Below are 27,868 nucleotides of genomic sequence, written 5' to 3' on the forward strand. Positions count from 1 at the left end.
AAATTTGAGTCAGGATATAATGAATAAATTAATTTTTAGAATAAATGCTTTCAGAGATGAAAGTTAAAATTATTTCCCTCCAAATGCTTTGGCTACTATTAAAATTGAGAAATCCCCTTCTTTCTTGTAATGCGTGAATTAAAGAGTCCAAGAAGAGAGACATGGAAAGAGAAATATGAGAGTGAGGGACTGCAACTACAGTGAACAACTTACAGAAGTCTCCTAAAAACACCTACAGTTATCTGACATCAAAAATGCAGTAAGACTGTGCTTGTATAAAAACAGGGTTCTCAAGCTGAACACCAAGGAGAAATAATAAATGGAAGAGCAAAAAGATGGAGCTGTCTTCCTGCCCCAGAAGTACTGCCAATGCTGATGGAAGAAACTCCCAACACATGGTACCCTATGCAGAATTCCATCTTGCTGTCCCTGGAGCAGGGAGGAGTCTTTCTAGTACCATTTTTCTGTATTAAGAAGTGAGCAGTAGCAATACAGGGGGAGAGACACTCTATGTTAGATCCTCCTGTACTTGGTGCATGAGCATAAGCCACATCAGACAGTGAAGATTAGAAGATTACATGCGTGCCTCAATCATGGAAGATTGCAATGTAAGCAAAACAAAATCCAAAGCTTTGTGTTGGAATATACGCTGACCCATTTCCAAAGAGAGCATCAAGAATAGGTAGCCAGCAATCTCCTACCGTGCAATGACCTTTCCAGGTAAAATTAATTAGACTGTGTTCCCTTCAAACTTCAGCTGTTACACAAGGCTTGTTTTACAGCTTACAGCTAAAAAAAAATCTCAGCTAATTTTGAAAAATGTAATTTGACAAGTGTTGTTTATTAAAAGGACTTCCATCCAAATACATGGTCTGTTAATTCCACCTGTCGTATAACTTCCTACTTGTGACTACCATATATCTTGGTAAAAAAAAAAAAAAAAGAAAAGAAAATTTTTAAAGAAAACCGTAAATCTACTCATTTTACATTCTCATCTTAAAATAAACTCACTCAGTTTTTTCCTAATAAGTTAGACGGCATTAAAATAGTGATACCTGTGAATATTGAAATATTAAGATCAATTCAAGCAATTAGAGCCATTGCTCAATAGATGTAACCAAACAAAAGGGAAACCATTGTAACTTAGAAAATAATTAGTTGTAAGATAAGAAGCTCTGGAACAATCTCATTTTAAACAGCTCGGCCTTGGAAGAAGAGATGCACAAAGATAAGAAAGTTCCAAGGTGATCACAAAACCAGCCTTGAGGGATAAGGTATATGTGATACCAGGACTGAGTCTGAAGACCCCCGAGGACCACCTGGAGGTGCCAACAAACATGGGCGAAAGACATTAGCATATGCTAACGAGTTCCCGGAAAATCCATGAATGTGATAAGCACTACTCGGAAATATACTGAATATGTATATTAACATAGTATAAACACTTGCTAGTTTTGTCTTTTGGGTGTGCACGTTAGGTGGAGTTATCCCCTGTGCACCCAGTGCTGCAATAAAGAATGCCTGCTTTCTAAAACTTCAAAATAAGTCTTAGAGAGTGAATTTTTTTGCCGCTTTCCAGTAACAATAGTGCACTGCAAAGGAGAAGTAAAAATCCTTAAGTTTAACTGATAGTATTATCACTTACTCATGGAAGGTATACAAAATAACATTCTAAATATACAAAATGACACACAGACAAACTTAACATTAACATACAAATAGGGCAGTATTTGAATCAGAGATTTTGTTGGCCTGCTAAGCACTCTAAGTCCACCATTTAACTACATATGTTTTTCCTAACAGCACATTTAAAACATAGTCCTCACTAAGTTTTAACACCACAAATGAAAAGTTTTCTTGTCTCCATTCAACATGTTTCAGCAGCTCAGGAATCCAGCCCTGGTGTTTTCCGTATTTACTTAGACCATAAAGATTAGCATTCCAGTAACTGTCAGCAACAAATCAGCTCAACAGAGCAGCAGTGGTCTGAACTGTAAAAGAGGCTCAAAGTTTTAACAGCCATGTTCCAAATACTAATAAAAACATATACAACTGCTGTATAAACAGAAGAATTTCACCGGATTTTCTTTTGTATCGCTACAGCGATCAGAAGAACAAATACACACTGCCTCTACTGCACTCTAATGGAACAAAACTAGAGTAAAAATGCTTCTCATCTGTTACCTCAAGAAAAAAACCAACACATCATACATTAAATAGCTATAAAACCACTCAGGAAAACAATTTTTGGAAATGCCATTATAACAAAACAACTACAAAACACTTTCTGACATTTACATTGTGGAATTTAACAAACAAGAAACTACAAGAAGCCTGAGTGGTGCTCATCGCTTACATGATTCTGTACATATATATACGTAACAATAACACCTCACTCCCCTGCACCCTCCCCCCCATATTGCTCCTTTTAAAGTTTCAGTTCTTATCGTTGTAGGCATATTCAAACTGCGTCCATTACCAGCTTCCCCCAATTCAAAGTAACAAGTTAAAACCTGAATGATTTTAATAGCAATTTTTCAGGCAGTCTCAGTGAGATGACAAAAACTTTCAAGATCTTCCTGCTAGAACCGCTATACCTAACATTTTCATTAACAGTACCTTTAATAGCAAAAATGTTTGCCTCACTCATGCTGAGGCATTTTACCTGTCTTAAAATTCCAATTCTGCAACATGATTTATGGTGTAACAAACCACCAAAGAAAGCCAGTTTGTTGGGTTGCTGATGGAGCAGAAAATATGGTGGAGGCAGCAGAGGGGAGACAGGAAGAAGAAAGAACTAGGGAGTCTGAACTCTGAGAGAGCTGACAGCAGTGATTGTGATCCTGAGTGGTCTGTGTGGATGTGTAACACCTTTCTAGAGATCATTCAAAGAAACTTGGTAATACTTCAGATTTAAATGTGAGACTCTAGAATTACTAACAAGGCCCATGGTCAAGAATAGCATTTCCTCAGGCCTGACAGATGACTGAGAACAGAGACAGGACAGGCAGAAGCCAGAAAAAGACGGAAAGGATGTCGAGACACAGAAGCTGCTTAAGACACTGTGAGCAAACCATACATGACTTTATTGCTGTACCTCACAGAGGAAAAGATACATATCCTCTCCAATTTACTTAAATATTCAATGTCTGCTGTGTCACATAGCAGTAACACAAAACATTAACGTTTACACACAGACATTGTTCTGTTCTACCACACATCTTGTGAGGTGGTAAGTAGCAGCTGTCAGCCCTTTACTGAGATGGACTAAATCTTGAAAAAAAGATGTAGAGCAGCTCTATCGCAATATCCCTCAACCATAAAGAATATTACAGTCTTAGCCTTATAATACTTTGTGCACAACAACAACAAAAAACAAAACCCAAACCAAATAATAATCACAGAAAATATAAAGGGATATAAAGGTTTCCAATTTTCTGGAATTTACAAGCTCCAGTCAGTGGTATAACAGGCTGATTAAGAAACATGGAACTAAGAAAAGCCTTTAGCTCTCCTCATCAAACACAAACTTCGACAACAGCCTTAAGAAGTTTATCACCATCTTCTGTAATTCAGCTCTGCTCAGCAACATGAGGCAAGAAATTGTGCTGATGTACACCAAAACAGACTAATAGGCTAAAAAAGGTAGCAAAGGAAAAAGATGCAATTATAGAGGCTACACTACGCAGCATTGCAGGAACTAAGTCACCTGCTACAATCAAACTCTAGATTTCACAATATGCTGACATCTTCCCCTATTATAAGTAACGTACACATTAATTCAAGCTTTTCCAAAGTTTCTTTTTCATTCTGTAAGTATTTTCACAGGAAATCAGATGAAAGATGTAGTCTGGTCTCCTCCCACATATCAAGATGGGGAATCTCCAAAGGATCAGAAGGCAGCAGGGCAGACCACTGCACATTCCCCTCTCCACTAGCAGGCAGAGTGGCATGGGCAAAAAGTAGTAAGCACCCACACAGGGATTCAATAAAATAAAAACAACCCTTCTCTCTCCCACTACTACATTCAAAAGCAGCTGACTTTATCCGCTCCAACCAGGAGGTTGCAACCCACTCACTCTCCTCCCAGACTCTCCCAATGCGTCACCACTACTAGCTCTACCTGCTAGTCTCAATCTCCTCCATTACAGGCAATGGGGTAAGGCAGTCTCCAAAATCTTTCAGGAAGTGATGACTTAACAAGAACCTCCCAAAAAAGAAGATGAAGAGTAGCCTTTGTTTGTTGCTTTTAGCCAGCCACTTGTTTGTGCCTACAAGCCAAGCACAGCTCTCACACTGTCAGATGAAGAGTCATAAGCTATGCTAAATGACAGCTGTGAATCAGCTAAGTTCTTTCTGTTTGCAGGAACACTGCAACCATTCCAAAACAGCTTACTCACCTTTCAGTTTTGCTCTACTGAGACCTGAAGAAACATTCTGAAGAATGAAGAAGAGCTGTGAGTCTTCCTTGCCAGGTAAGTGCTTGTACTGTATTTATGTAACAAGGCTTTGGTAGCAGGGAGGCTGCAGGGGTGGCTTCTCTAAGACACCAGAAGCTGCCCCCATGTCAGACAGAGCCAGTTTCAGCCAGCTCTAAGACAGATCTGCTGCTGCCCAAACCTGAGCCCATCAGCTCAGATATTTAAGAAAGTGTAAAAAATACTGCATAGATGCTGGGAGAGAAGAGTGAGAATATGTGAAACAGCTGTTCAGACACCAAGGTCTGTGAAGAAGGTGGGAGAGGAGGTGTGGGAGTAGAGACTACCCAGCAGCCCGTGGACAAGACCACGGTGAAGCAGGTTGTCCCCTTGCAGCAGATAGCCACCCTGCAGCCTGTAGAGGACACCATGCTAGAGCAGGTGGATATACACTGAAGGAAGCAGCAGATTGCATAGAGCCTTTGCTGGAGCTCCTGATAGGAGCTGCAGCCTATGGTGAGGACCCCATACAGGAGCAGGTTTTCTGGCAGAACCTGTGACCCCGTGGGGGACCCAGGATGGAGCAGTCTGTTCCTGAAGGACTGCACCCTGTGGAAAGGGCCCATGCTGGAGCAGCTCATGAAGAACCGCTTGTAGTGGTATCACGCAAGATTCCCGTTCTTGTGACCTGGGTAGTGGAGAGGGAGATGCTGATCTCCTGGCATCCAGTGATAAGGAATGGTTGAAAGGGGAGGGGGGTTCAGACTTGACGTTAGGAATCATTTCATAGAATCGTAGAATGGTTTGGGTTGGAAAGGACCTTAAAGATCATCTAGTTCCAAGCCCCCTGCCATGGGCAGGGACACCCTCCACTAGACCACTTTGCCCAAAGCCTCATCCAACCTGCTCTTAAAGAATTCCAGGGATGGGGCATCCACAACCTCTCTGGGCAACCTGTTCCAGTGCCTCACCACTCTAACAGTAAAGAATTTCTTTCTAACATCTCATCTAAATCGACCCTCCTTCAGCTTGAACCCATTACCCCTTGTTCTGTCACTACACTCCCTGATAAACAGTCCCTCACCATCTTTCCTGCAGGCTCCCTTCAGAAACTGGTAAGCTGCAATTAGATCTCCCCAGAGCCACCTTTTTTCCAGGCTGAACAACCCCAACTCTCTCAGCCTGTCCTCACAGGAGAGGTGCTCTATCCCTCTGATCAGCTTTGTGGCCCTCCTCTGGACTCGCTCCAACAGCTCAATGTCTCTCCTGTACATTTCTTTACAGAGAGGGTGGTCAAACACTGGAACAGGCTTCCTAGAGAGGTGGTCAATATCCCATTGTCCTAGTTTTTGACTGGGATAGTTAATTTTTACAAGAAGCCAGGACAGGTGACCCAAACTAGCCAAAGGGATATTCCGTACCATATGACATCGTGCTCAGTGTATAAGGGGGAAGCTGGCCCAGGAGGAGGGCACTGCTTGGAGGGCTGGGCAGCGGGTTCCAGTCAGTAAGCAAAATGCATTGTGTATCATAGAATCATAGAATCATTTTGGTCAGAAAAGACCTGTAAGATCATCCTGTCCAATCATTAACCTAACACTGCCAACTTCACCACTAAACCATGTCCCCAAGCACAACATCTACACATCTTTTAAATAACTCCAGGGATGGTGACTCAATCACTTCCCTGGGCAGCCTGTTCCAATGATTGACAACCCTTTCAGTGAAGAAATTTTTTTCTAACATCCAGTCTAAACCTCCCCTGGCACAACTTGAGGCCTTTTCCTCTTGTCCTATCACCTGTTACTTGGGAGAAGAGACCAAAAACCACTTTGATACAACCTCCTTTCAGGTAGTTGTAAAGAGCAATAAGGTCTCCCTTCAGCCTCCTTTTCTCCAGACTACGCAACCCCAATTCCCTCAACTGCTTCTGATAAGACTTGTTTTCTAGACTCTTCACCAGCTCTGTTGCCCTTCCTTGGACACACTCCAGCACCTCAATGTCCTTCTTGTAGTGAGGGGCCCAAAACTGAACACAGGACTCGAGGTGCAGCCTCACCAGTGCTGAGTACAGGGAGACAACCACTGACCATGTGCTGGCCACACTGTTTCTGATAGAAGCCAAGATGCTATTGGCCTTCTTGGCCACCTGGGCACACTGCCGGCTCATACTCAGCCAGCTATTGACCAACACCCCCAGGTCCTTTTCTGCCAGGCAGCTTTCCAGCCACTCCTGCCAAAGCCCATCGAGCATTGCATGGGGTTGTTGTGACCCAAGTGCAGGACCTGGCACTTGGCGTTGTTGAATGTCATACAGTTGGCCTCGGCCCATCGATCCAGCCTGTCCAGATTCCTCTATAGAGCTTTCCAACCCTCAAGCAGATCAACACTCCTACACAAGTTGGTGTCATCTGCTAACTGACTGAGGGTGCACTTGATCCCCTCGTCCAGATCATTGATAAAGATATTAAAGAGAACCGGTCCCAGTACGAGTCCTGGGAAACACCACTTGTGACGGGCCACCAACTGGATTTAACTCCGTTCACCACAATTCTTTGGGCCTGGCCATCCGGCCAGTTCTTTACCCAGAGAAGTATACACCCATCGAAGCCATGAGCAGCCAGTTTCTCCAGGAGAATACTGTTAAGAAAATGCTGTGGGGGGAATGCTGTATACCACCTGCTTTGTATATTCTTTTACAAGTACTGTTGTTACTTTAGTCTCTCTTTGCTGTCCCAGTAAACTGTCCTCATCCCAATGCACAAATTTTACCTTTTTCTTCCTATTCTCTTCCCCACCCCATCAGGGCATGGTGTTCAGCTGCCAGCTGGGGCTAAACCATGACACCCAAGCCTGTCAGTGTTTAAGAGGCATTTGGACAATGCCCTTAATAACATGCTTTAACTTTTGGTCAGCCCTGAAGTGGTCAGGCAGTTGGACTAGATGGCTGTTGTAGGTCTCTTCCAACTGAAATCTTCTGGTTTTTAAAGAACTGAAGTCTGTGGGAAGGACCCATGTTGGAGTAGTTCATGAAGGACTGTTTCCTGTGGGAGGAACCCCACACTGGAGCAGGGGAAGAGCATGAGGGAGGAAAGAGCACCAGAGACAAAGCATTATGAACTGACCAGCATCCCCATTCTTCATCCCCCTGTATGGCTTGGGGGGATGATGTAGAAGAGTTAGAAGTGAAGTTGAGTCTGGGAAGAAAGGAGGGATGAGGGGGAAGGTGTTTGCAGATTTTTTTCTGATTTCTCATTATCCTACTCTGTTTAATGGGTAATAAATTAAATTACTTTCCCCAAATTGAGCCTGTTTTGCCCGTGACGGTAGTTGGTGAGTGATCTCCTTGTCTTTATCTTGACCGACAAGCTTTTTGTCATGTTTTCCCCCCCTGCCTTGTTGATGGAAGATGAGTGATAGAATGGCTTGGTAGGCATCTCGTGGCCAGTAAAGGTCAACCCAACACAGTGCTCCAAATGTGTTTCCTGGGCAAAAAACTATTACTTGCACTCCATCTTCAGCAGTAAAGTATGCATACAGGTGCTTTTACCCACACTTTTTTCAGCTTGGTGGTTAGGACATTTTTCTGATAAACAGAAAACAAGCACCTGAAACCACTGAGACAGGAGGGAACAGAAACAATATTTGTCCTGTTCCATTCAGCTGTTCTAACCATTAGGCTACCATAATTCAATTTCACTTTCCCCACAGAACACTAGTTTTCTTTAAGGTGGCCACTGGGTTTCTTTTTACAGGAGAGGGTTCGCTGCTTTGGATTCCAAGCAGAAGGCAGGTACATAATGCAGAAAATCTTATCCATGAGACACCTACACTCTCAAGCAATAGAAATCCAGAAATACCCACCTTGCTGGCACTTCCTACTGGAAACAACTCTTGTCAGTGTTACTTACAAGGGCACTAATATTTCTTGAAATGCTATAGAGCTAGGCTAGCCAACTAACTGCAATGCCTAAATCTTCTCCTGGCGACCTGAATTATTTTCCAACAACTGTGCCACCTAAATATTTGTGCCTAAAGTAAGATTTCAATCTGACCCTCCATATTACAGTAGCTTAGCCCGGGGACAAAAAACTTAAGAGTTGTACTATGCCACGTGAACAAGGATTCTGTTAAGAACCCAGCTTTGCAGCGAAGACAGACATGCCTTTTAGGTTGTTGATGAATATGAGGTTTCTATTCTTAAAGCACAGCTGTTACAGTTTTCAAATAGGAATTACCTGGCTGATTTCCCCATGTTCGCTTTCTTTTCTAGTTAGTTAAGCAAAATATTTCCAGTCATTTAGAATTACCAAACTTAAAGTGAAATAAATTTTCACTGCAAGTATCTTAATCTTTCCCTTATCAAATTCTTTGTTCACAGAACTTATTTCTCCCCAATATTTCACCAGCAGAAATGTGACTTTTCAACATACATAATGACATCTGCTAAAACTCTGAGTTTCAGCCCCAGACACTGTACTATCACTGGGCATCTTTCAACTCTTTAGCAGTTACGAACTGCAAAATGAACCATTACCATCCTTCAACAGAAGTGTCAGAACAGCTTTAAAAGTCTTAAAAAACCTGTCTGGTAAAGATCACTGTCTTCCCTTCAAGACAGAAAAGCAGTATTTTTTTAGACTGGCAAACACTACCACGAAGTGACATCTGGCATGCACTACAAGTGTCTCCTGCACAGCCACAGAACAGATAACCTTCACATTCATTAACCTCCAAGTTCCTTTCTAAATCAAACACATCACACAAAGACATTTATATCTGTGGCAAGCTTGAGTGTTTCAAGAAAGGCTGGCTTCTGAACTTTTAGAGATCCCATTCAAAGATGTCAAAACAGCTTCTCACAAACAACTTGTTACTTCAACTTCATAGATATGAGAAAGTTTTTGCAAAGATGAGAAAGCTTTGCAAAAAATTCTGTACCAAAGTTCATTAGGCTCAGCATCTGGAGGCCTGATCTGTTCTAACCACAGCTACCAGAAGGATGAAACTCTGTTCCACAGAAACAATCAGCCAACCCAAGCAAGTCAAGTGGTATAAAAATGCTTATTTCTCACATATTGAACCATAAAAGAGGAATATTACAACAGTCAAATCCTTATGCCAAAAACAGTTCTATACAGCAAGAATAGTTTTGCTATTGGTTGAATCAAAACTTGTTGAAAGTCATAGGTTTAGCTGCCTCTCATCATTACAATCACGCACGTTTTCACCAAAAGAAAGGAAGATTCTATGGGATTTTGATACCCCAGGCAAAAAAAAAAAAAAAAAAGTTTAGCTTGCTACTAGAGAAAAAAAATTATGCAGAAGGGATGCACGGAAGATGGAAATGCAGCTGCTTAAATGGATGAAGGGGAACAACACTTACAAGAAAGATGCAATAATGCAGAAATACTGTAACATACAACTGCAGCTTTTCAGCTTAGGGCACTAAGCCCTAAATGGTTTGGATGAGAAAGAAAAGCACTTATTTCACTGTGGTTGTGATACTGATCTCCTCCACTGCTCCTGCTTATGTGAGGAGAGCAGCTAACTACAAAACCAACTGCTACAGGGCAACAATAAACGTGCCAGAAAAACAGTGTATTCAGAGCTTACCAATACACAGTAAAGTCCCTACGTTCAGGAAAACACCACTAAAATAAAGAGAAATGTTACACAGGCCAGTCTATCTATACATCTCTTCCATCTCATCTCCAGACAGGACATTTGCTCATTACTATGTGTAACTGATTCTCAGCTCTGGGACTTGCTGCTGATTTTCTTTCCTATGTTGATTACAATGTAGAGAGCAATCTCCTTTACCTCAAGTAATTTTACACTGAATTTATCATCAGGTTTTGGGATTTTAACAGTGCCCCAAATCCAGTGGTTTAAGAAATGTCCTATCTCCCCTATGTACACCTCCCTCTCCCTGCAGCTCCTCCCTCCCCCCCCGTTTAGGAACACTGCCATTCACCCCATGTACTTCTTTGAACTAAAAAGCTCTACCTGCCTTTCTGAAAGCACAGCATGCTGCAAACTCAGGTCACTGCCATTGCACTAAAACTATTTACGAGAAGAGAATATACCACAAAATGAGGTAAAAAGCTAAATGTGCTTGTTGGCCATGCCCACCATGTTTTACTAATGACCGCAGCTAACTGAACAACACGTTTTAGGTCTGCGCGAAAGACAAAGAGAACTGGAAGGGCTTTGACCATCCTGTCATCAGGCACTGTGACCGCATCCGGCCAACCGACTCGCATCACAGGAGTAAGCTGCCAGCTGACGCGACTCCGCTTCTCATAGGACCTCCCGCTCGCTGCGAAGCCGGCCAGGGCCGCGCCCGCCGCAGGCACCACGGCTGCCGCCCCTCCGCCGCGGCCGATGCGCCGAGCCCTGCGGCGCCGCCACCGCCCGGGGAAGCCGAGGCGACAGCCCGCGGCGCGGATGGGCCCGGGCGCCGCCCCCCGCCCGCTATCAGGGGAGCTGCCCCACCGAGGCGGGAACGTGCGCCTGCTCCTCATGCGGGCGCAAGGCGGGAAGGCCAGGCACGCGGGACAGCGGCAACCGCCGCCGGTCCCCAGGCCGCACCCGGGGGGTGGGGGGGGGCGGGGCGCAACCCGCCCCGCCGCAATCCACCGCCTCCCGTCTAAAAAGGGGCGCGCTGCCGGCGGGGTCGATCCAGCCGGCATCCTCCGCACGCCCCGGGCCGGCTAGGGCATGGCGGGAGGGAGAGGAAGGAGGGGGTCCCGCGGCACCGGGAAGAACCTGCCTCACCTGCGCGTGGTGGCGCCGCCTGCCCCCCCGCGTCCCATTGAGGAGGCGCCGCCGACACCACCACCCCCCCTCCCGCCGCGCGGCTCGGCCCGCCCCGCCTCCCCGCCGCGGCCCGCCCCCACCCTGCCGCCACTTCCGGGGGCGCCACATAAGTCTCGGGCCGCAAGGGCCGCCGTTCCAGTTAGTTAGCCGGGAAGAGGTTAAGTCAGTGGCCTGCGGCCCCGGGACGGGTCGTACTGATACCTCTGCTGAAGTAGGTGCGTGCCCAAGGGCTCGGCGGCTCTCCGCGGTACCCGACGTGCCAACGATCTCGCTGCGGAGCCGCGAGGAGGGGGTGGGGATCGACGTCGGGGATGAGGGGGGAAAGGAAAAAGATCGCGTCGACGTCGCTTCCCGCATGCGCGAGGTTTGCCGCGCCGGTTAGTGCCGACTTGGGACTACCGCACCCAGCGTACCCTGTTGTGGCGGTCTTGCTGTCGGCCGCCTTGGGCCTGCGCGTTGCCTATTGGGGGCTGTAGTCTTGGCGGCGGGCGGGAACAGGACATGGGCGCGGCCTTGGCGCTGTGGCGTCCTCGTACCGGAGGACGCTGAGAGCGAGCGAGCCTCCTCCCCTGGAGGAAGCGCTTCTGGAAGGCACGGCTGACGCTACCATGGGCAATAAATCCTCAGTTCAGTGTACCTATCCTCTCTGTGTCATTGGCCCAGCCCTCTGCCTGTCCTGTGAGGGCTATGCCTGCTCACCTCTGCTGTCCTTGTGTGATGGTTGTAGTAAATAAGGGGTATTTATGAAGTGGCAATCGGATTCATAGGTTGGTAGGGGTTGGAAGGGACCTCTGCAGATCTAGTCCAATCCCCCTGTTAAAGCAGGATCACCTAGAGCAGGCAGCAAAGGGTTGCATCCAAGCAGGTTTTGAGTATCTCCAGAGAAGGGGACTCCACAACCTCTCTGGGCAGCCTGTTCAAGGGCTCTGTCACCTGCAAAGAAATTTTTTATCACATTCAGATGGAACTTCCTGTGTTCCAGTTTGTGTCTGTTGCCCCTTGTCCTGTCACTGGGCACCATTGAGAAGTCTGGCCCCTTCCTCTTGACATCCATCCTTTAGATATTTAGATATCAAAGCATTGATGACATCCCCTGTCAGTCTTCTCCAGGCTAAACAGGCCCAGCTCTCCCAGCTTTTCCTCATATGAGAGATTCTCCAGTCCCCTAATTGTCTTTGTAGCCCTCTGCTGGACTCTCTCCAGTAGTTCCTTGTCTTTCTTGAACTGGGGGGCCCAGAACTGGACACAGTATTCCAGATGTGGCCTCACCATAGCAGAGAGGGAGGATAACCTCCCTTGACCTGCTGGCCATGTTCTTCTTAATGCACCCCAGGACACCATTGGCCCTGGCCATGAGGACACATGGCTTGCTCATACTTAACTTGTTGTCCACCAGGACTCCCTGGTCCTTCTCTGCAGAGTTGCTTTGCAGCAGGCCAACCCCTAACCTGTACTGGTGTCTGGAGTTGTTCTTCCCTAGGTGCAGGGTTTAGGGCAGTGGTTTAATTTACTTACCTGCACTTCCAAGGCAGCACTGTTTTAATCTGCAGTGTAGCTTCCATACTGACCAAGGCTTCTGTGTGGCCTAATGGTGCCAGTGGCCTGTTAGGTGATGTCAAGCTTGAAGGTGGAGATACCTAAGAAATGAGAATGTTCTGAAATGGCAGAGATCTATGTCAAAATTGGCTCAGGCTTGCAAAAGGCAGGGTGGGATGTAGGTGAGTGTTGTCTGTCATCTTTGCAGGTTCCTGGAAGCACTTTGGTTTGAAAAGATGTGTTCAAGGCTCCACGAAGAATTCCTCTTTCTAGTAGGAATTATAGATACAGTACTCAAAAGCTGGACTGAAAAAACAGTTTTGCAGTTAGGATTGTGATTGGGGGGAGAGGGGAGAGAAATGGGCATTAAAAAGCAAAATAGCAGTTATGCTATTTTAAAATGTGTTAGCAGGTATGACTCTTCTGACTAAGACACTAAAGCAGAAAGAGCCCTGGATATATGGAAGTTTTATTCTCTTTGCTGAAATACTTTCCTTGACTGTAAAGCAGTGTATTCTTTTCCATCTTCAGAGGTATTAAGAATTGATTACTGTTGTAAAAGTGTTTGATTTTTTTTTTTTTTACAGGCTACCAGATGCATTACAAGTATTGATAGAAATAGCATGTGAATTATCTGAAGTAATATGGTTTAATTGAAATAACAAAACTGAAGATTGCATTTTTTTTTCTTTTTTGCTTTCTTTTTGTTCTTTTTAAAGATTGGACCAAATGGGGTAGATATCCAGGAAGGAACCTCATTTGATGTCCTCGTAGGACTATTGACACTAGAATTCACTGGATGAGGATCCTACTAAATACATTAAATGTATATGGATACTACATAATGCATTCTTTATTGGCTTAGGTACAGTCTTCCAGACTTTTATAATAGAAACAGCCACTGCAGGAATGAAGATAGAATTCTGTTTAGCTGTAGTATAAGCTCTGGTCCTGCTCAGGTGTATCTTATTGCCTCATTTTGTTAGAACCAATCATCGTGTACTACATGAAGAATATTCATTGTTTCAGGGAAGAGTTTAATGAGCAAAAGGTACTGAAAGAATAAAGGTTGTTCTTCTGGAACATCTTTTCTTGCCATATGTGAAAATCTGTGTCAAGCCAAAATGGTCCATCATCCCAATGGGTGAGTGATAAATCATACCTGTTTAGTTTTGACTTACAGCCATGCTTGGGTAACTGCAGGACTAGCCTTTAGGAGAGCCCTGAGTGCAGGTCAAATGCATGGCCCTGGCAGATAGGATATTTAAATTGTTCTTCGCCAGTACTCTTTTACTATCAGAAATGCTTCTGTGAAGCAACTTTAAAACAACAGGAACACTAATATTATCGTGGTAGCCTCACCTTCCTTTCTGCTATTAGTTATCCAGTTTACCGAGTGAGTTGTTTTTGCTTGTGCTATTAGCTACAAATTTATAAGAAATTAGTGTGCCAGCCAAGATCACTAGAAATGGTACTCTGTTCTGGCTCCACTCCTTCCCTGTTCTGAAATGCCTTCTCTCCTCGCAGACAGGGTTGTAGTGATGACAAGTTTGTGTACTAGTTCTCTCGAGTATGAGAATTTTACTTTAAAACACTAATGTTTTATGACGAAAGACTTGGCTGTTTTTGAAAGCCAGGCCTAGGTTGTGCAAAATGAAGTATTCAGTGGGGCAAAGGTCTTGTCACTGTTTGAATGTGAAATTCCTGGAACACAGCAGTGTTTAGCCCAGCTGTGTATGTAGAATATGATATTCTATGAATAACATACAGCACTTTATTTCCTCCATTTCTCCCAGAAAATAAAAGCAGGCATAATGACTCTGTAGAGCTCTTTACCTCCTTCCCACCCCCAGTGTAGTTAAGGTAGGTGAGAATCTATAAATTGAAAAATAAACATCCTGACTTATACATTTGGCTTTCAAATAGCATCAATATATAATGAGATAACATGAATTCCAGAGTGACTGGATACTGTCTCTTTCCCATAATTATCTGCAACTTAGTAATCAGTTTGTCTGCCATATCTGCTCTTTCTGGCAGGCTATGTGTTTTCCCATTGTCTAGTCTTGGGACACTGGCAAGATAAGAAGAAATTTGCTTAATGCTGTGGATAACCACCATTCATTAAGAAATTGTGACACAGCATAATGGTCCTGCTCTTGTAGGCATCAGTTAAAGCAGGATCAGACTGCTGTTCATCTACATCTTCATTGCTGCTGGGACAAATTTTGGGGAAAAAATAATCACTGAAATCACATAGAGCCTGCATGAATATTTCTGCTTGTCATTAATTGGTAAATATTTTGACGCTATTCTTGCTAGACCTAAGTTTTTCCTGTACCAATGACACATTTTACTAATGAAACTTTAGTTTATTAATGTGATCAGAGAATTCAGCCCGTGTCAGGTAATGAATTGTTACTTTATACGTGCAGTCTGGTTTGGGACTTCAGAATCTAATTGTGAGATGAATTAGTGAAAAAATAAGTTTATGTCTGGGGAGTTGTTTTTTCTTATTTGTCTGTGGTTTGGTTTTTCTGTGACTGAGGTGGGTCTCTGGACACATCTGATCTTTAGCACACCTGCACTTGAGTGCTCTCCAAATGTTTAGGAATGAGGAAAGCAATTTCTTTCTGTTGGGTCTTATTTCCCCACCCCCATCCAATTAATATAGTGGAAGTCTCCATTGTTTGGAAGTTTTAAGGTTGACAAAAACAACTTTGCATTGAACAAAAGGACTGTGTCAAGCAGTGTTCCTTATTGCTTAAGATGGTAGCATGGGGATATTGAGAAGAGTGCTGTGGGTGGTGTAATGTCTTCCCAGATGCTCCATTGTCATGATATCTCTGAACTACAAAGAAACCAGTAAAAACTGAAGATGTGCTCCTCTGACAGTTGCTCGATATAACAAATACTGTGCATTTTGTTCAGGTTAGCAATGGTCCGTAGTGGAAAAAATGGTGGGCTCCACCTGAAGCAGATCGCATACTACAAGCGAACAGGAGAGTATCATCCCACAACGCTATCAAGCGAAAGAAGCGGAATCAGGAGAGCAGCCAAAAAATTTGTTTTCAAAGGTAAAAATATTGTCTCAAACTATGCTGAAAATAGATTTTAAGGTGAAGATTTGCTAATGCAGAAAAAAAAAAAGTGGGATCTTGCTGTGCAGCATACTGTGATTTTAATATATGTTCTCTATGAAACACTCTGTTTAACCCTTACTAATATGTAACAGGATGTTTACAGAAACAGAAACTCAATCTGCTTTTGTCTTTTCCAGGAGGGATTTAAATATCTATCTAAAAGCCCAACCTTGTTCTAGATACTAGGGAGATAGCGTAGCTGTTGCAATCTGTAATTCACAGGACTACAGAAAGGGAGATACAGATCTGCATCAGTAGACAAGGAGTGCTTGTTCTGGTCTGGAGCACACTGTGTGTGTCTGGGCAGAAGTGCAAGGGTGGCTTTGCCATCTGTCACCTTGGAGCCTCCTGGTCCTTCCCAGCTTTACTGCATCCCTGCAAGGAAGTACCTGATTCTTTGTAGTCTGCTGTGCTCTCTCAATCCCATCAAATCTGCCAAGTCTATGTAGAGAGAAGGCAGGGAGGAGTTAAATCTGTGAATCACAAAGTCAGGTTGCTGGCAGGCAGACAATAAATCTCCTAACACATCCTACCTCCCCTTACCACCCCTGGCATTAGATCATGTTATAGTCAGACTTCCTGTAGGAGCGTTGTTTGCATTCTGACTTGGTCTTCTAACACCTCATGTCCAGATTAATAAACATAGGTGAACAATTGGCTCTTTGGAGGAAATAAAGTATTTGTAAACAAAAAGCTATGTTGACACAGAAGTGAAATGAAGTTTATTTAATAAATTCTGTACTGAATCATGCCCAGTAGTTCAGTAAACTAAAAGAGAAACAAAGCACTTCCATATAATTTGCTGGTACTTTTCTTCTTTCAGAAAATAAATTGTTCTATGTTGGAAAAGACAGAAAACAAATGCGCCTGGTAATTGTTTCAGATGAAGAGAAGAGAAAGGTGCTTGAGAAATGCCATGAAAATTCTGCTGGCACTCATCATGGCATATCAAGGACACTGACTTTAGTGGAATCTAATTACTACTGGACCTCTGTAACAAATGACGTCAAGCAGTGGGTATGGCTTCATAGCTACAGGAGTTTTTTTAATGTAGTCTGTTATAAGCATTTTGTAATCATATGACTTTAATACAGCAAGCACTGCTTCACGATGAAGAAACATAAGCTTAGAATCAAACTTTAAATGGTCAACACTTGCCAAAGCATAGTGTTTCCTTTTTTCTTTGACTACTGACTTGTGGCTTGTGTATTGTTGTATGCTATGCAGTGGTAGGGAGCCATACCTTTAAGTATGCAGGGCACATCTGGTCTTTGAGATGGATTTCTCTTGCAAGGACTCTTGCGTATCTTTGTTAGGATGCAGTGTACCATCCCAAGCAGATGTGGCCAGAGTGGCTGCTGGCAGATAGGAATATGAAAATGACGCCTTACAATTAGGGTATTCAGGAAGTAGTTAAACAAATCACTGCTTGGGAAAGTTCCTTCTCCTTTGCCCAAAGATACATGGTCATTATCCCCAGGCAGAATATGATCCTTGAGGAAACTGGATGTAAATGCCCTTTATGCCAAATTACTGTGGCAATCAGCTTGCTCTATCACCTGAATACTTTGTGTTCGTGTGCAACTGTAACATGAACTGAAAGTGAGTCTTTACTTTCCATTCAGACTTGGACAGAGGGGTTCTGTCCTGTAGATAAAGCTGATCTATGTTACGCCTGGAAGATTATGTATACTGCCAGTGGTTTTCAGCCACAGCATACACAATAGAACCAAAAGGGGAACGATTGGGACCTTCTTTTAATCCCAGCAGCTTCATGCTTTAGTATTTACAGATGGTAATGGGTATTAAAATTTATACTGTGGACTTGAAAGAGCACAGTGCTTTCAGCATGAGGAGGGTTCAACTATGAATTCCTGCAAGTGTCCTTATCCTGGTCTTTACTGTTGTTTGATTTTGTTTTGTTTTTATGCTGGGGCTGAAAAATCTAAGACTACAAAATGGTAAGAAAGATGATAAAATTAATTTGGTTTCCATTGCCTGATCTGACCTAACTTACGGAGGAATAGTAGAGATTTATAATCCTGCTGATGGTCTTAAACCTTACCATCGCTTTTTATTGATAGCATCTTCCCTGATTTTTGCATTAGGTTTATGCTTGCCGGCACTGCCAAGTGGCAAAGAATACAACCGCCACAGCACCCAAACCACACCCTATCAAAGCAGAGGACCCGTGGACAGCAGTCACTGTAGACCTAATGGGACCTCTTAATGTTACCAAGAGAAGCCACAAGTATATCATAATTATGACAGATTTGTTTACAAGATGGGCTGTTATCTTGCCACTGCATGACACTTCAGCAGCCGAAATTGCTAAGGCTGTCATAAATGTGTTTTTCTTATATGGGCCACCTCAAAAAATGCCTATTGATCTAGGGAAGGACCTTGTTCATCAGGTAAGTCTTTATGTGGCTGGTTTCTTTTTTTTTTTTCCCCCTCCCCCAAGAAAAAAAAAATTTCCCCTGTATTAAATCTGAATTTTAGACCATTCTTGAAAAAGACCGTAAATCTTTAATTAAAAAGAAAGAAGAATAAAAGAAGTTAGCAAATACAGAAAATGACAAAACAAATATTTGCAATTGTAATATGGTATTGTTTCCCAGGATTTTATTCTTTGCATAAAGAACAAAGCAAAATGATTTCCTGGTTTTGTCACTCAGTTGAACTGGCACAAACTTTCACACTCCAGCATGCTGCATTTCATTCATTTGTATTGTCCAGTATAGCAGATAGGTAAGGGTATTTTTGACATTGGCCTGTAATGATTATGAAGAACTTACCACACTTTGATCCTCTCACAGATGATGAAATCATGACATTATGATATGGAGGAAATGACAAATTTGAGTTAGTGGCAGAAACATGTTTAGAAACCATCAATTACTGGCTCTGATTCCTTTAGCCATACTGATTCCTTTAGCTCTCTCACTCAACCCTGGACTGTTTGGTGGGTATATGTGTGTAAGACTTTTGTTCAGTCACCATCATACCAATAAAAGGAATGGAAAAACTACTGAGTTAGTTTACTTGAACTGTGATACAGAGGAGGGAAACCTTCAGTAATTGTGTTCTTTTTCTTTTGAAGATAAATGAAGAACTGTTTGCACTGTTTGGAATGAAACAAATTGTATTGTCTTATCCTCAGACAGATGATGTAAATGAAAGAACATGCAAGACAATCAAAGCTTTTCTTAACAAATACTGTATTGACCATCCAAATGATTGGGATGAACATTTGTCTGCTATTGCCTATGCTTTCAATTTGACAAATTTGGTATGTGAAGGTTCTTCCTCTTTTGACTGAAGTCCCCCAAAATACCTACAAAGCTGTATGCTAAAATTGCTTGCTTTTTGCTCTCCATTTAAACAGGAGCCAGATCAAAACACCCCGTATTTCCAGATGTTTAATCGTAACCCACATGTTGTTGAGCCAATGAATATATGTATGGAAGGAGAACACAGTATATTTGCCAAAATACTTGAAGCAACTAAAAAAGCCAGTCAAGCACTGGAAGAAGAGAACATCTCCGATTGCCGGGTAAGTGTTATATTTTCAAATTTTACTAGTAAAGAAAACTGAAAATAAAAAAAGATGGAAAGTCTTGAGGTGTAAAGTATAAGTAACCTTTTAAAGCAATGTGTGTCTTTTTTTTTTGTTTGAGGGTTTTTGGTTTGTTTTTTCCCTTGCCTGTGATTTCTAGATTCCAGTGTACCTATTCTCATATGTATTTGGAGGGAGTAACCTTAAGAGACCTATTGCCAAGAGATTCATATCTGACTTAGAGGGCTGCATATCTATGGAAGCTGAAAACCATTGCCTATAGACTATTGATTTATGAAGATAAAATCAATTTCTCCAGAACTTTCCAGCTCTACATATTATGTATTACATGCGTACAAAACAACTTAATGTTACATTTTTGCATTATTAACCAATGTTATGAAAATACATGGTTACTTTTGGAAAAACAAAATGTAATTCATACATATCTTTCTTCAGGTAGAGAAAAACACTTCGGATGAACAAAAAATCAGAAACAAAATCACTGCCAAAAGGAAGCCAAAAGAATTAAATACCCTTCGACTTAAAGTTGGTCATGAAGTCCTCAGGCAAAGAAAAAACTGGTGGAAAGATGGTCGTTTCCAATCGGAATGGGTTGGTCCTTGTATTATAGATTATATCACAGATAGTGGCTGTGCAATATTAAGAGACACCACAGGATCCAGGTTGAAAAGACCCATCAAAATGTCTCACCTCAAGCCATACGTAAGAGGATCCCGTGAAAAAGGTATATGTGTTTCATAGATTTATTTTTTTTTTTTTACTTTTCTGTCGTGTTGTGATGTTGGGGTATCAGAGTGAACAAGTATCATTCATTCACTGGTGTGAATTAAACTAACGCTGGGTAATAACGTAATAATTGCAGTTTTCAGTAAGGACAACAGTGAGTGACTTCAAACCTATGCGAAGGAGCATGGAACAGATCTAATGAATTGTGTTTAAAGTATATTTGAAAATAACTTCCATTAAAGTTGCTTGTAATTTGTGGTATTTGATGAAAATATGCTAGAAGTATAATTAGGCTGAACTATATTCACAGAGCATTTTCTGACTATGTTTCTGTTCTGATGTTGACAGGATTCACATTTATTTTGTAATGGAAACCTAATTCTTTTTTTTGCTTAGTCTGACTAGTGCAGGTGGTACATGTTTAGACTTTTTTTAACAACAAATGTGTCCTCTAAAGCCTTAAAATAGAAAGACTACAACAGAGAACTGATTTTTGGAGAGTTTATTTTAAAAATGTTTTTCTCTTACCAGAGCAAATAAAATTCACGCCCTGCAGTAGGACTGCTAGAAATTCCCAAGGACTTGGGTAATCAACTGCCACTCTTGCTCTTACACATTCAGAGTGTGCTTTGCAATGCTGCTATGTTAATCAAGCAGTGGCAGCTGTTTCTTTTCTGTTGATGCTGTCTTTGAATCACTGCAGGCATTTTGAGGAAAATGAATACTCAGTGTTTAGAAGACTTCTGTCACAGAACAAGCTGCTTCCTTGGTTCAAGGTTCTTGAAAAGTAGATCAATTCCCACCCTACTGGCATGGTTTCGCTTTGGTTCTTCAAAGTATTTAAACTGCATTGAGATGGGAATTTCTTCCATCACCTCTTAAAACTGAAGGATTTGCAATGTTGAAACTAATTCTGGAATGTCATGTGAGAAGCTGATATGTATGCCAGTTGTCAGTTACAGATTTCATAATCAAGATACCAATTTCACATCACATCTCCAGGACACTACTTTTACTGTTGGACAGTCAATCTGTGGCTTCCAGTCCTTTATTAAATTGCTGATCCATAAGGAGGAAGTCACATGTGTGTCAAGCATGCAGATAATCTCCAGCTGTTATAATGATTTTGGTAAATTGTATCACAGTATAAAAAGTTGAATGTAATTGTCTTTGTAGGACCAGAGCCTAATAATTTTACCATTTAATACTGCAGAAGCAGTAGGTAAACATAGAGTTTCTTCCCTTTCCCAGGAAGTGGGACTAAAGATTAGTTGTCTGACACAAGCAAAAAATTCAGTGGATTATGAATAGTCATAAATCTTAAAATTATAGACTCGTATTCAGACATATTTACGTTGTGTAGAGAGGTAAACCAGGCTTTGCCACAGTAGTTGCTAGCCTTTATCAAACAGCCTAATGGCAATCAGGAAAGAGTATTATTTCAGTTGGATAAGAGCAGAGAAACTGGGCAGTGAATGACATCTTTTTCATCCATAAAGAAACATATGTGTCTTTGTTACAAAGGACTTCTTTTTATTAGCAAGGGTGGACTTTTTTAATCTGCAACTTATTTATTATTCTTACTGCTGTGGTGTAAGTCCGATGGCTGTCCCTTTGTATTACCTTGGATGGCAACAAAGCATTTGCAGTGTTCTCTGAAATAAATGTGGAAAAAGTGCATCTTAGGTGAGGATATTTGTGGCCTTGCCTACCAACTTTGTAAGTTTCATTAAATGTTTTGCTTACCCTGGTCCAAGATTCTGAAGTGTATCTTGTGTGTATCACACTTCAGATGTGTAAGTTTAGGAATTTAAAAGAGAAAAGACAAAGCCTGAAACTGAGGTGCTCATTTTTTGTGTGATTAAAAAATCTTTCACAGGTAAGAGTGGGCAATCAGAAGCAAAGTATTTTTTCTTAACCTTTTGTAACACTCTTGGTCTAAAGATAAATCCTGAATCAGTGCATTCGTGATGCCATTGGTACAGGCATCACAGATTCACAGTCTGGGTGTACATGGGTTGCTTGCTACCTGATTTGTCTTTACAGCCAGGCAGAGGTTCCAGGACACCTTATGCACACGTATGTTTATATGTCTGAAGCAACAGTTCTTTTTTCTTGTTGAGTGTAGTTTGGTCTAAATGTTAAACTTGAGAATGCCTCCAGGTCCAGTGCTCAAACAATTCAGGAGTTCAGATAGGCAGATTTAGGACATGTCTGAGAAATGTGGCCAGAAAAGCGTAGTTTCACATCCACAGTAGCCCCAAAAAGGTTCCCTCTTTGGACCTACATCTTGCAAAGGAATTTGTAGCCCCCTGTGTAGAGATATTTATCTGTTGAACAGCTCTTCTGGTTTAACAGAACACTTAAGTTCACACTAGGGTCCTCATGTGAGCAAGAAGATAGGCCCTAACCTTATCTTCCAAAACAGAATTATTAATCCTATGTTGATGGTTACATTTCTAATTTGTCTGGTCAGACTGTTTTCATTTTATTTGAACTCATTTGGAAAGGTCAAGCATTGTAACAATATATCAGAAGAAAAACTCAATAGTACTATACAATAGCAATGACCATTATCTTTAAATTCTATAAAACTGTTTTATTTCTTTTTTCATTTCTTAAAAAAAGCCTGTTGTCTTGCATTTAGATTTCCCAACAAGAGCTTGGAGTAGCCACATTTCTCTGTGTGCGTGCACAAAATGGAAGAATCTGCGTGTCCATTCATTGAAGGTATTAGTTCAGTAGGTGACTATGGCAGACATCAAGCTAGTCATTAATCTAGCAAAGAAAAACTCTTAATGTGGAGCACTGCAAGCATTATTTTGTGGATGTAATGAGATTTAGCCAAACATTTGATGCTCAGTGAAATTAGGAAGTTCACATTATCAGGCTGCTGTCATTCAAACATTTTTGTCATGCGATAGAAATTGTTTTGAAAAATAACTTAGCACCTCACTAACATTTTAAGTATGGTTTTTAGTAAACTAGAAAGATCTGATTTAATGGCTACTTTTCTTTTACAGACAACCATTACTTTTTACAAGGTGCAGTAGTTGTTGACCATGACTATATTGGCTTATCTGAAAGATCCTATAATCCAAACCAACAAGACTCTGTTGCTGAAGAGGGAATAAATGCCTACACAAGCGATGTCATGTCTGCTGTGCAAATGTCACCTGCAGCCTGCAAAGACCGAGAATCAACAGATAGTAAACATCAGTCGGAGCTGACAGAAGATCAATGCATTGAATCAAGCAATGCAAAGCCAGAGGAATGGCCTTCACCTTGTTGGACAGATCAGACCAAGATAGAGGATACTTAAGCATATTCTTATGTTATGTTTCATTGCTAAACAGTCTGGAACTTCTCTGGTAAACTGGAAAAAAAAGTAGTAACTCCAAATTCCTTAGCCAAATCTACTTTGCTGCTTTGAGTAGTGCAGGTGTTCGCTGGTTAATTTGTATGGGCAATTCCTTTGTTAAGAAGGAATTGCTCTATTAACAAAAACATAGGCAAACCTAGTAAAAGCACATACTCTACTACTGTATGAATTTAAGAACACTGTTGGTGTCCAGTGGCTAATTTATGTTGGCATTGAGAAGCATTCGCTCAGTGACCAAAAGTCACAACCTAGTACAAGAACATGTTCTCAGCATGCATTTGAATTTCATGTTTTGTGGTATAGAATGGCAGCATGGCCGTACCTTATTCTTATACTCTCAGAACACAATGCATCGTTTCACTGTAATGATCTTTTCATTAATCTGTAGATGACTCCTAATGTGCAGAGATACTGTGGGATGAATATAATCTAAGCAACCTGCTGTAAATTCAGCTTTCACTGTAGAGAATCCTTTTCTTTTTATAAAACGATTCCATATTCTTTCTGAGAAGCTGCAGACTCTAAAAGCTGTAAAAGTCAGTTTCTCTAAGATCTCACAGAACAGTAAAGCTGCCAAAATCAAATACATGTAATGTTCTACATATGAAACAGTGAGGCCTTCAGCTGCTCCCCACTTATCAAAATTCTGCTAGGGTGAGCAATTTTAATTTCTCAGGTGTGTCAAAATCCAAAGAGCATTCATCATTCACTTGTGCTTTCTTCACAAACATCTAGTTTCCTATATGGTTACATCTTCCCAGAGCCAGTGGGACTACAGACAGTGGTCTGGGAAAGGTGAAGCACTGGTGTCACTTATTCTCTGAATTCTTTGAGTAAGTTTTTAGTGGTCTGGACTTCCTCCTGAGAAGGCTGTACTTCAAAGACAGCTGAACAGGAATTGTTTCATATGGAAAACTGATGGGTGCAAGTCAGTTCTTTTTTATAGAGGTAGACATGAAGAGGAAGTAAACTAGCAGAAAACTGAATTTAGAAATGCGGCAACTTCTATCTGATATTGTTGGAAGATTTGCTTATCTTGCTCTCTGAATGTGTGTGTTCCCTCTCATCTCTGCTGCTGAATGTTATGTGACTTACAGGTGGAAGAAAATACTATTTATTAATAATAAATGTACAGTATGTCTTTGGTATCACAGATCATAGCTGTGTAAGAAAAGACCTAAGCGCTATGACAGAATCCTATCTTAAAAGTTCAAATGAAAAAATACTTAATACTTGGAAAGTATTTTGTGTCTTCTGAAAATTCAGTCCTACAGGTACACTTTTTTTCCACTGAGACTGCTTCAGAAAAAGGGTACTGGGAGGCAGTTGAACATGTTGGCTTAACAGGCTACTCCTCTGTGCCACCTCCGCAGAGCCCTTGGAGATGAACAGGCTTTGTGTTGGCATTGACAAACATACACAAGCTGAGAAACCTGTCTTTCTGTTAGCTGCTGTTAGCCTGGAGCTGTGTCATCCTCTGAGGACAGCTGACCTTTATAGTCATCAGTCTAATACAGTCAAGGTAGTAAAGAAAGTTGGCTTGGTGAAATAGATTTGTCTTGTTTAAAAAAAACAATGATGTGAGAAATCCTGTGAAACTAGTTACAGCAGAAAAAACCCTGCATGTAAACATGATATACATAGCTAGTAATTGTGAAAAGTGGCCTTACTTTGTTTTAATTTATTTCCCTCCAGTAATGAGCACTGTGGTCATACAGTGTTTTTCCCTTAGAATAGTAGTTTAAAAACAATAATCTGGGTGCTGTGTGCCATGGCTGCTGGAGGTTCACATCATGATAATGATGTGGCAGCCAAAAGTCTTCTTGTGTTGATCCTTAACAGAGGGCCAGGCTCTTTAAGCCAACCCCTCCTCCTCCTCTTGCACCTTTGTTTCTTCCACTATGATAATTGACTAAAGTGACATAGGATAGATTTATTATAAATACCTTGTGTGTGTGTGCACATGTAATGTATATATGTTGTGCATGGATAAAATCAGAGAATAAGAGAGCTCTCTGCAAGATTCCTTTCTGCTTTGTTAGATGCAACAGAAAACTAGACCCTCTGGTTTTTTTACTTGAACTGATCAGTTCCCTATTTGTGCACAGTACAGCAGAGCTGTTTTCTGGGGAAGCTTTAGGACAACACAAGTGCTGTGTATTTGTTAAAGCTACATTGGAGGGAGAGAAACTGCTACAGTGAAATAGGAAAAACCAGGAAACATTTCACATGCTGTGTAATGATGATCATTCAGGCTTCCTGGTAATTTTGATCTGTATTAACAAGCAGGCATTGGAGCCTCTTCAGTGCACCTAAATGAGGTCTTCTTTGCATGTGGAAGGTTCACTGAAATAAAATACATGGGTTTCAAACTAATGACGTGGAAAACAATCAATGGAAACTGGGAAAAAAACCACCAGGAAGCCTGAGACTGCTTGGGGAAGGTCACAGAAACTTTTTGCACCCTTGCCATAGCAAAGTATTGGTTGGTGTGTGCTTGTGACCACAGTGAGTCATAACCGGCCTACTTTTGGTTTGTACTTTAACCAACTTGGATAAATACACAAATGTCCATTTGTACTCTTTTTCACTGGCACACAGGTTTGATTTATGATAGGACAATAGCAAGTTGTTTCCTGGGGTGGGATAGAAGGGAGTGCAACGTGAAAGAAAGTGCAAATTTCCTCATGCCTCCCAGCACAGAACTATGAACATTTATCCTTTTGGTTTGCTAGTAGTGCTAGCTACCAGTTTACTGGAAGCTTGATGGAAGACACTGTTAAAAATATCTGCTAGTGAAAAGACTGTATAAACATTCAGAGTGTTTTACTGTGGAATGAAAACTATTCCTGTCTTGTTTGAATACTTACTGAACTTTTGTATAGCATTTGCACATTCTGTGTTAAGGTGTTCTTGCTTTCCAGCTACAGACATTTTTTTTCCTTCTTCTCCCTAGAACTTAATGTGCTGGAGGGCACCAATGAGTCATGATTTGCTTTTTGCAGCAATCAGTTAACAAACACCATTTTTGAGAACCAGATAAATTTCCTTTACGTGTTTGCTTGAGTGCAAAATCCATATCAATGACCTTTTGCAGCAGACACCTGTAATGACTTTGCGTCAAAATCTTTGCATAGTAACCTGCTTGGTATTTTCAAAATATGTAATGGAATATTTTGGGGGGGGGAGAATGGAGTGGATGCTTTCAGTTAACTTCTTTGACTAACTAAAAACAATCAAGCTCTAGAGTCTTATCAGGTGGTAGAAACTCAACAAGGCACGTCAGCAGCTGTCATGATCTGTTGGCCTGAGAGTATGCTGCCCACCTGTGAATTCAGCAGAAGGAAATGCCATGTTACAAGTCACCAAGACTGGACATTGTTTTAAATTAGAAGGCTAAAGTTGATATAAATAAACAGAATGTAGCAGTGTCTTCAGTAGATGGGTATTATAGTCTTGTACACGTTAGGAGACCTGCTGGCCTACTGTGGAAATCTTGGTAATCAAACTATGTGGACATTTGCAATGAAAGGCAGTATACAAAAAGCTTTAATTTGAAAAGGAGGGCTCTTCCAAATAGAAGTAACCAGACAGTAACTTAATTTTAAAACATTTGATTCAGGAACTATTAATCCCGAGAGATGCATTCTGCAGTCAGTTCCTTCCCTGCGCTTTGCTTGTACACAAAGATCACATTTGCAAACAGAAGTGCACGTACGTTGCCTGAGCTGCCTGCTTGTTTGTCCCATTGTAGTAGGTATTACTACAGGCTCTGAGGATGGGCTCGTGTGTTTATCTTCCCACAGAGCTCCTGACTGCAGTTATGTACAGTGCATTTTACCCTGATGCTGTGCCAAGTGTTACGGTGACAAAGGGATCTGCAGAAACCTTGCTGCACTGGTAGCAGAAACAGGTATGTCAATAAACAAGAGAGGTTTATTTAAACAACAGGAAATACAGCATTCCCAATCTGCCAGGCAGTACTGCCCTGCTCAGATTGCTGTACAATGGTTCACAAATCAGTTGGATGCAACTTTTCATAATTTACCAGCCGTTACTCACATGGTCCTTTTCTGGATGCGTGATAAGAATCTCTGAGCTTTCATCAGCAGAGCTGAAGTATTCAGAGATGCAGCTGGTGGCTGCCTTGAATATATAATGTGATACCTAACTGGGTTAAAAGGGAATAAATCATATTTACAAATGCAGTACTTAAAGTTAGTTGAGTTTTTTGCCATTTTATGCCTTTAATGTCTCT

The 27,868-nt window shown here is 41.6% G+C and overlaps 2 protein-coding genes across 12 annotated transcripts in view; one reads left to right on the forward strand and one right to left on the reverse strand.

The window, feature by feature from the left end:
- The window catches only part of PPIP5K2 (diphosphoinositol pentakisphosphate kinase 2), a 56,942-nt gene extending 45,332 nt beyond the window's left edge, over positions 1-11,610 (reverse strand). The window contains exon 1 of the mRNA XM_075740839.1: positions 11,442-11,610. The gene's annotated coding sequence lies outside the window, so the exon portion shown is untranslated. The remainder of the gene's footprint in view (positions 1-11,441) is intronic.
- GIN1 (gypsy retrotransposon integrase 1) lies at positions 11,293-24,196 on the forward strand. Of its 11 annotated transcripts, XM_075740841.1 has the most exons (10): positions 13,496-13,920; positions 14,573-14,639; positions 14,942-15,070; positions 15,708-15,853; positions 16,743-16,936; positions 18,028-18,333; positions 19,023-19,211; positions 19,308-19,475; positions 19,938-20,226; positions 23,252-24,196. In XM_075740841.1, the coding sequence occupies exons 4-10, from the start codon at positions 15,715-15,717 to the stop codon at positions 23,548-23,550; spliced, it is 1,584 nt and encodes a 527-aa protein (XP_075596956.1). In that variant the 5' UTR covers positions 13,496-13,920; positions 14,573-14,639; positions 14,942-15,070; positions 15,708-15,714; the 3' UTR covers positions 23,551-24,196. The 11 variants fall into 11 exon arrangements, with proteins under 11 accessions (XP_075596960.1, XP_075596961.1, XP_075596956.1 ...); XM_075740845.1 differs by lacking the exons at positions 13,496-13,920; positions 14,942-15,070 and adding an exon at positions 11,293-11,455; XM_075740842.1 differs by lacking the exon at positions 14,942-15,070 and having other exon boundaries at positions 13,515-13,920.
- Positions 24,197-27,868: the final 3,672 nt, after the last annotated feature.

Source organism: Balearica regulorum, chromosome Z (genome assembly GCF_011004875.1).
Source record: "Balearica regulorum gibbericeps isolate bBalReg1 chromosome Z, bBalReg1.pri, whole genome shotgun sequence".
Taxonomy (NCBI): domain Eukaryota; kingdom Metazoa; phylum Chordata; class Aves; order Gruiformes; family Gruidae; genus Balearica; species Balearica regulorum.

What these genes read in the sequence shown, in the direction of transcription:
- GIN1 (XM_075740840.1), top strand. Translation starts at nt 13,901, where the DNA reads ATGGTCCATCATCCCAATGG. An exon ending in CAAAAAATTTGTTTTCAAAG is followed by an intron (nt 15,854 to 16,742) that starts GTAAAAATATTG and finishes TTCTTCTTTCAG; the next exon opens with AAAATAAATTGTTCTATGTT. An exon ending in CTTTCAATTTGACAAATTTG is followed by an intron (nt 19,212 to 19,307) that starts GTATGTGAAGGT and finishes CCATTTAAACAG; the next exon opens with GAGCCAGATCAAAACACCCC.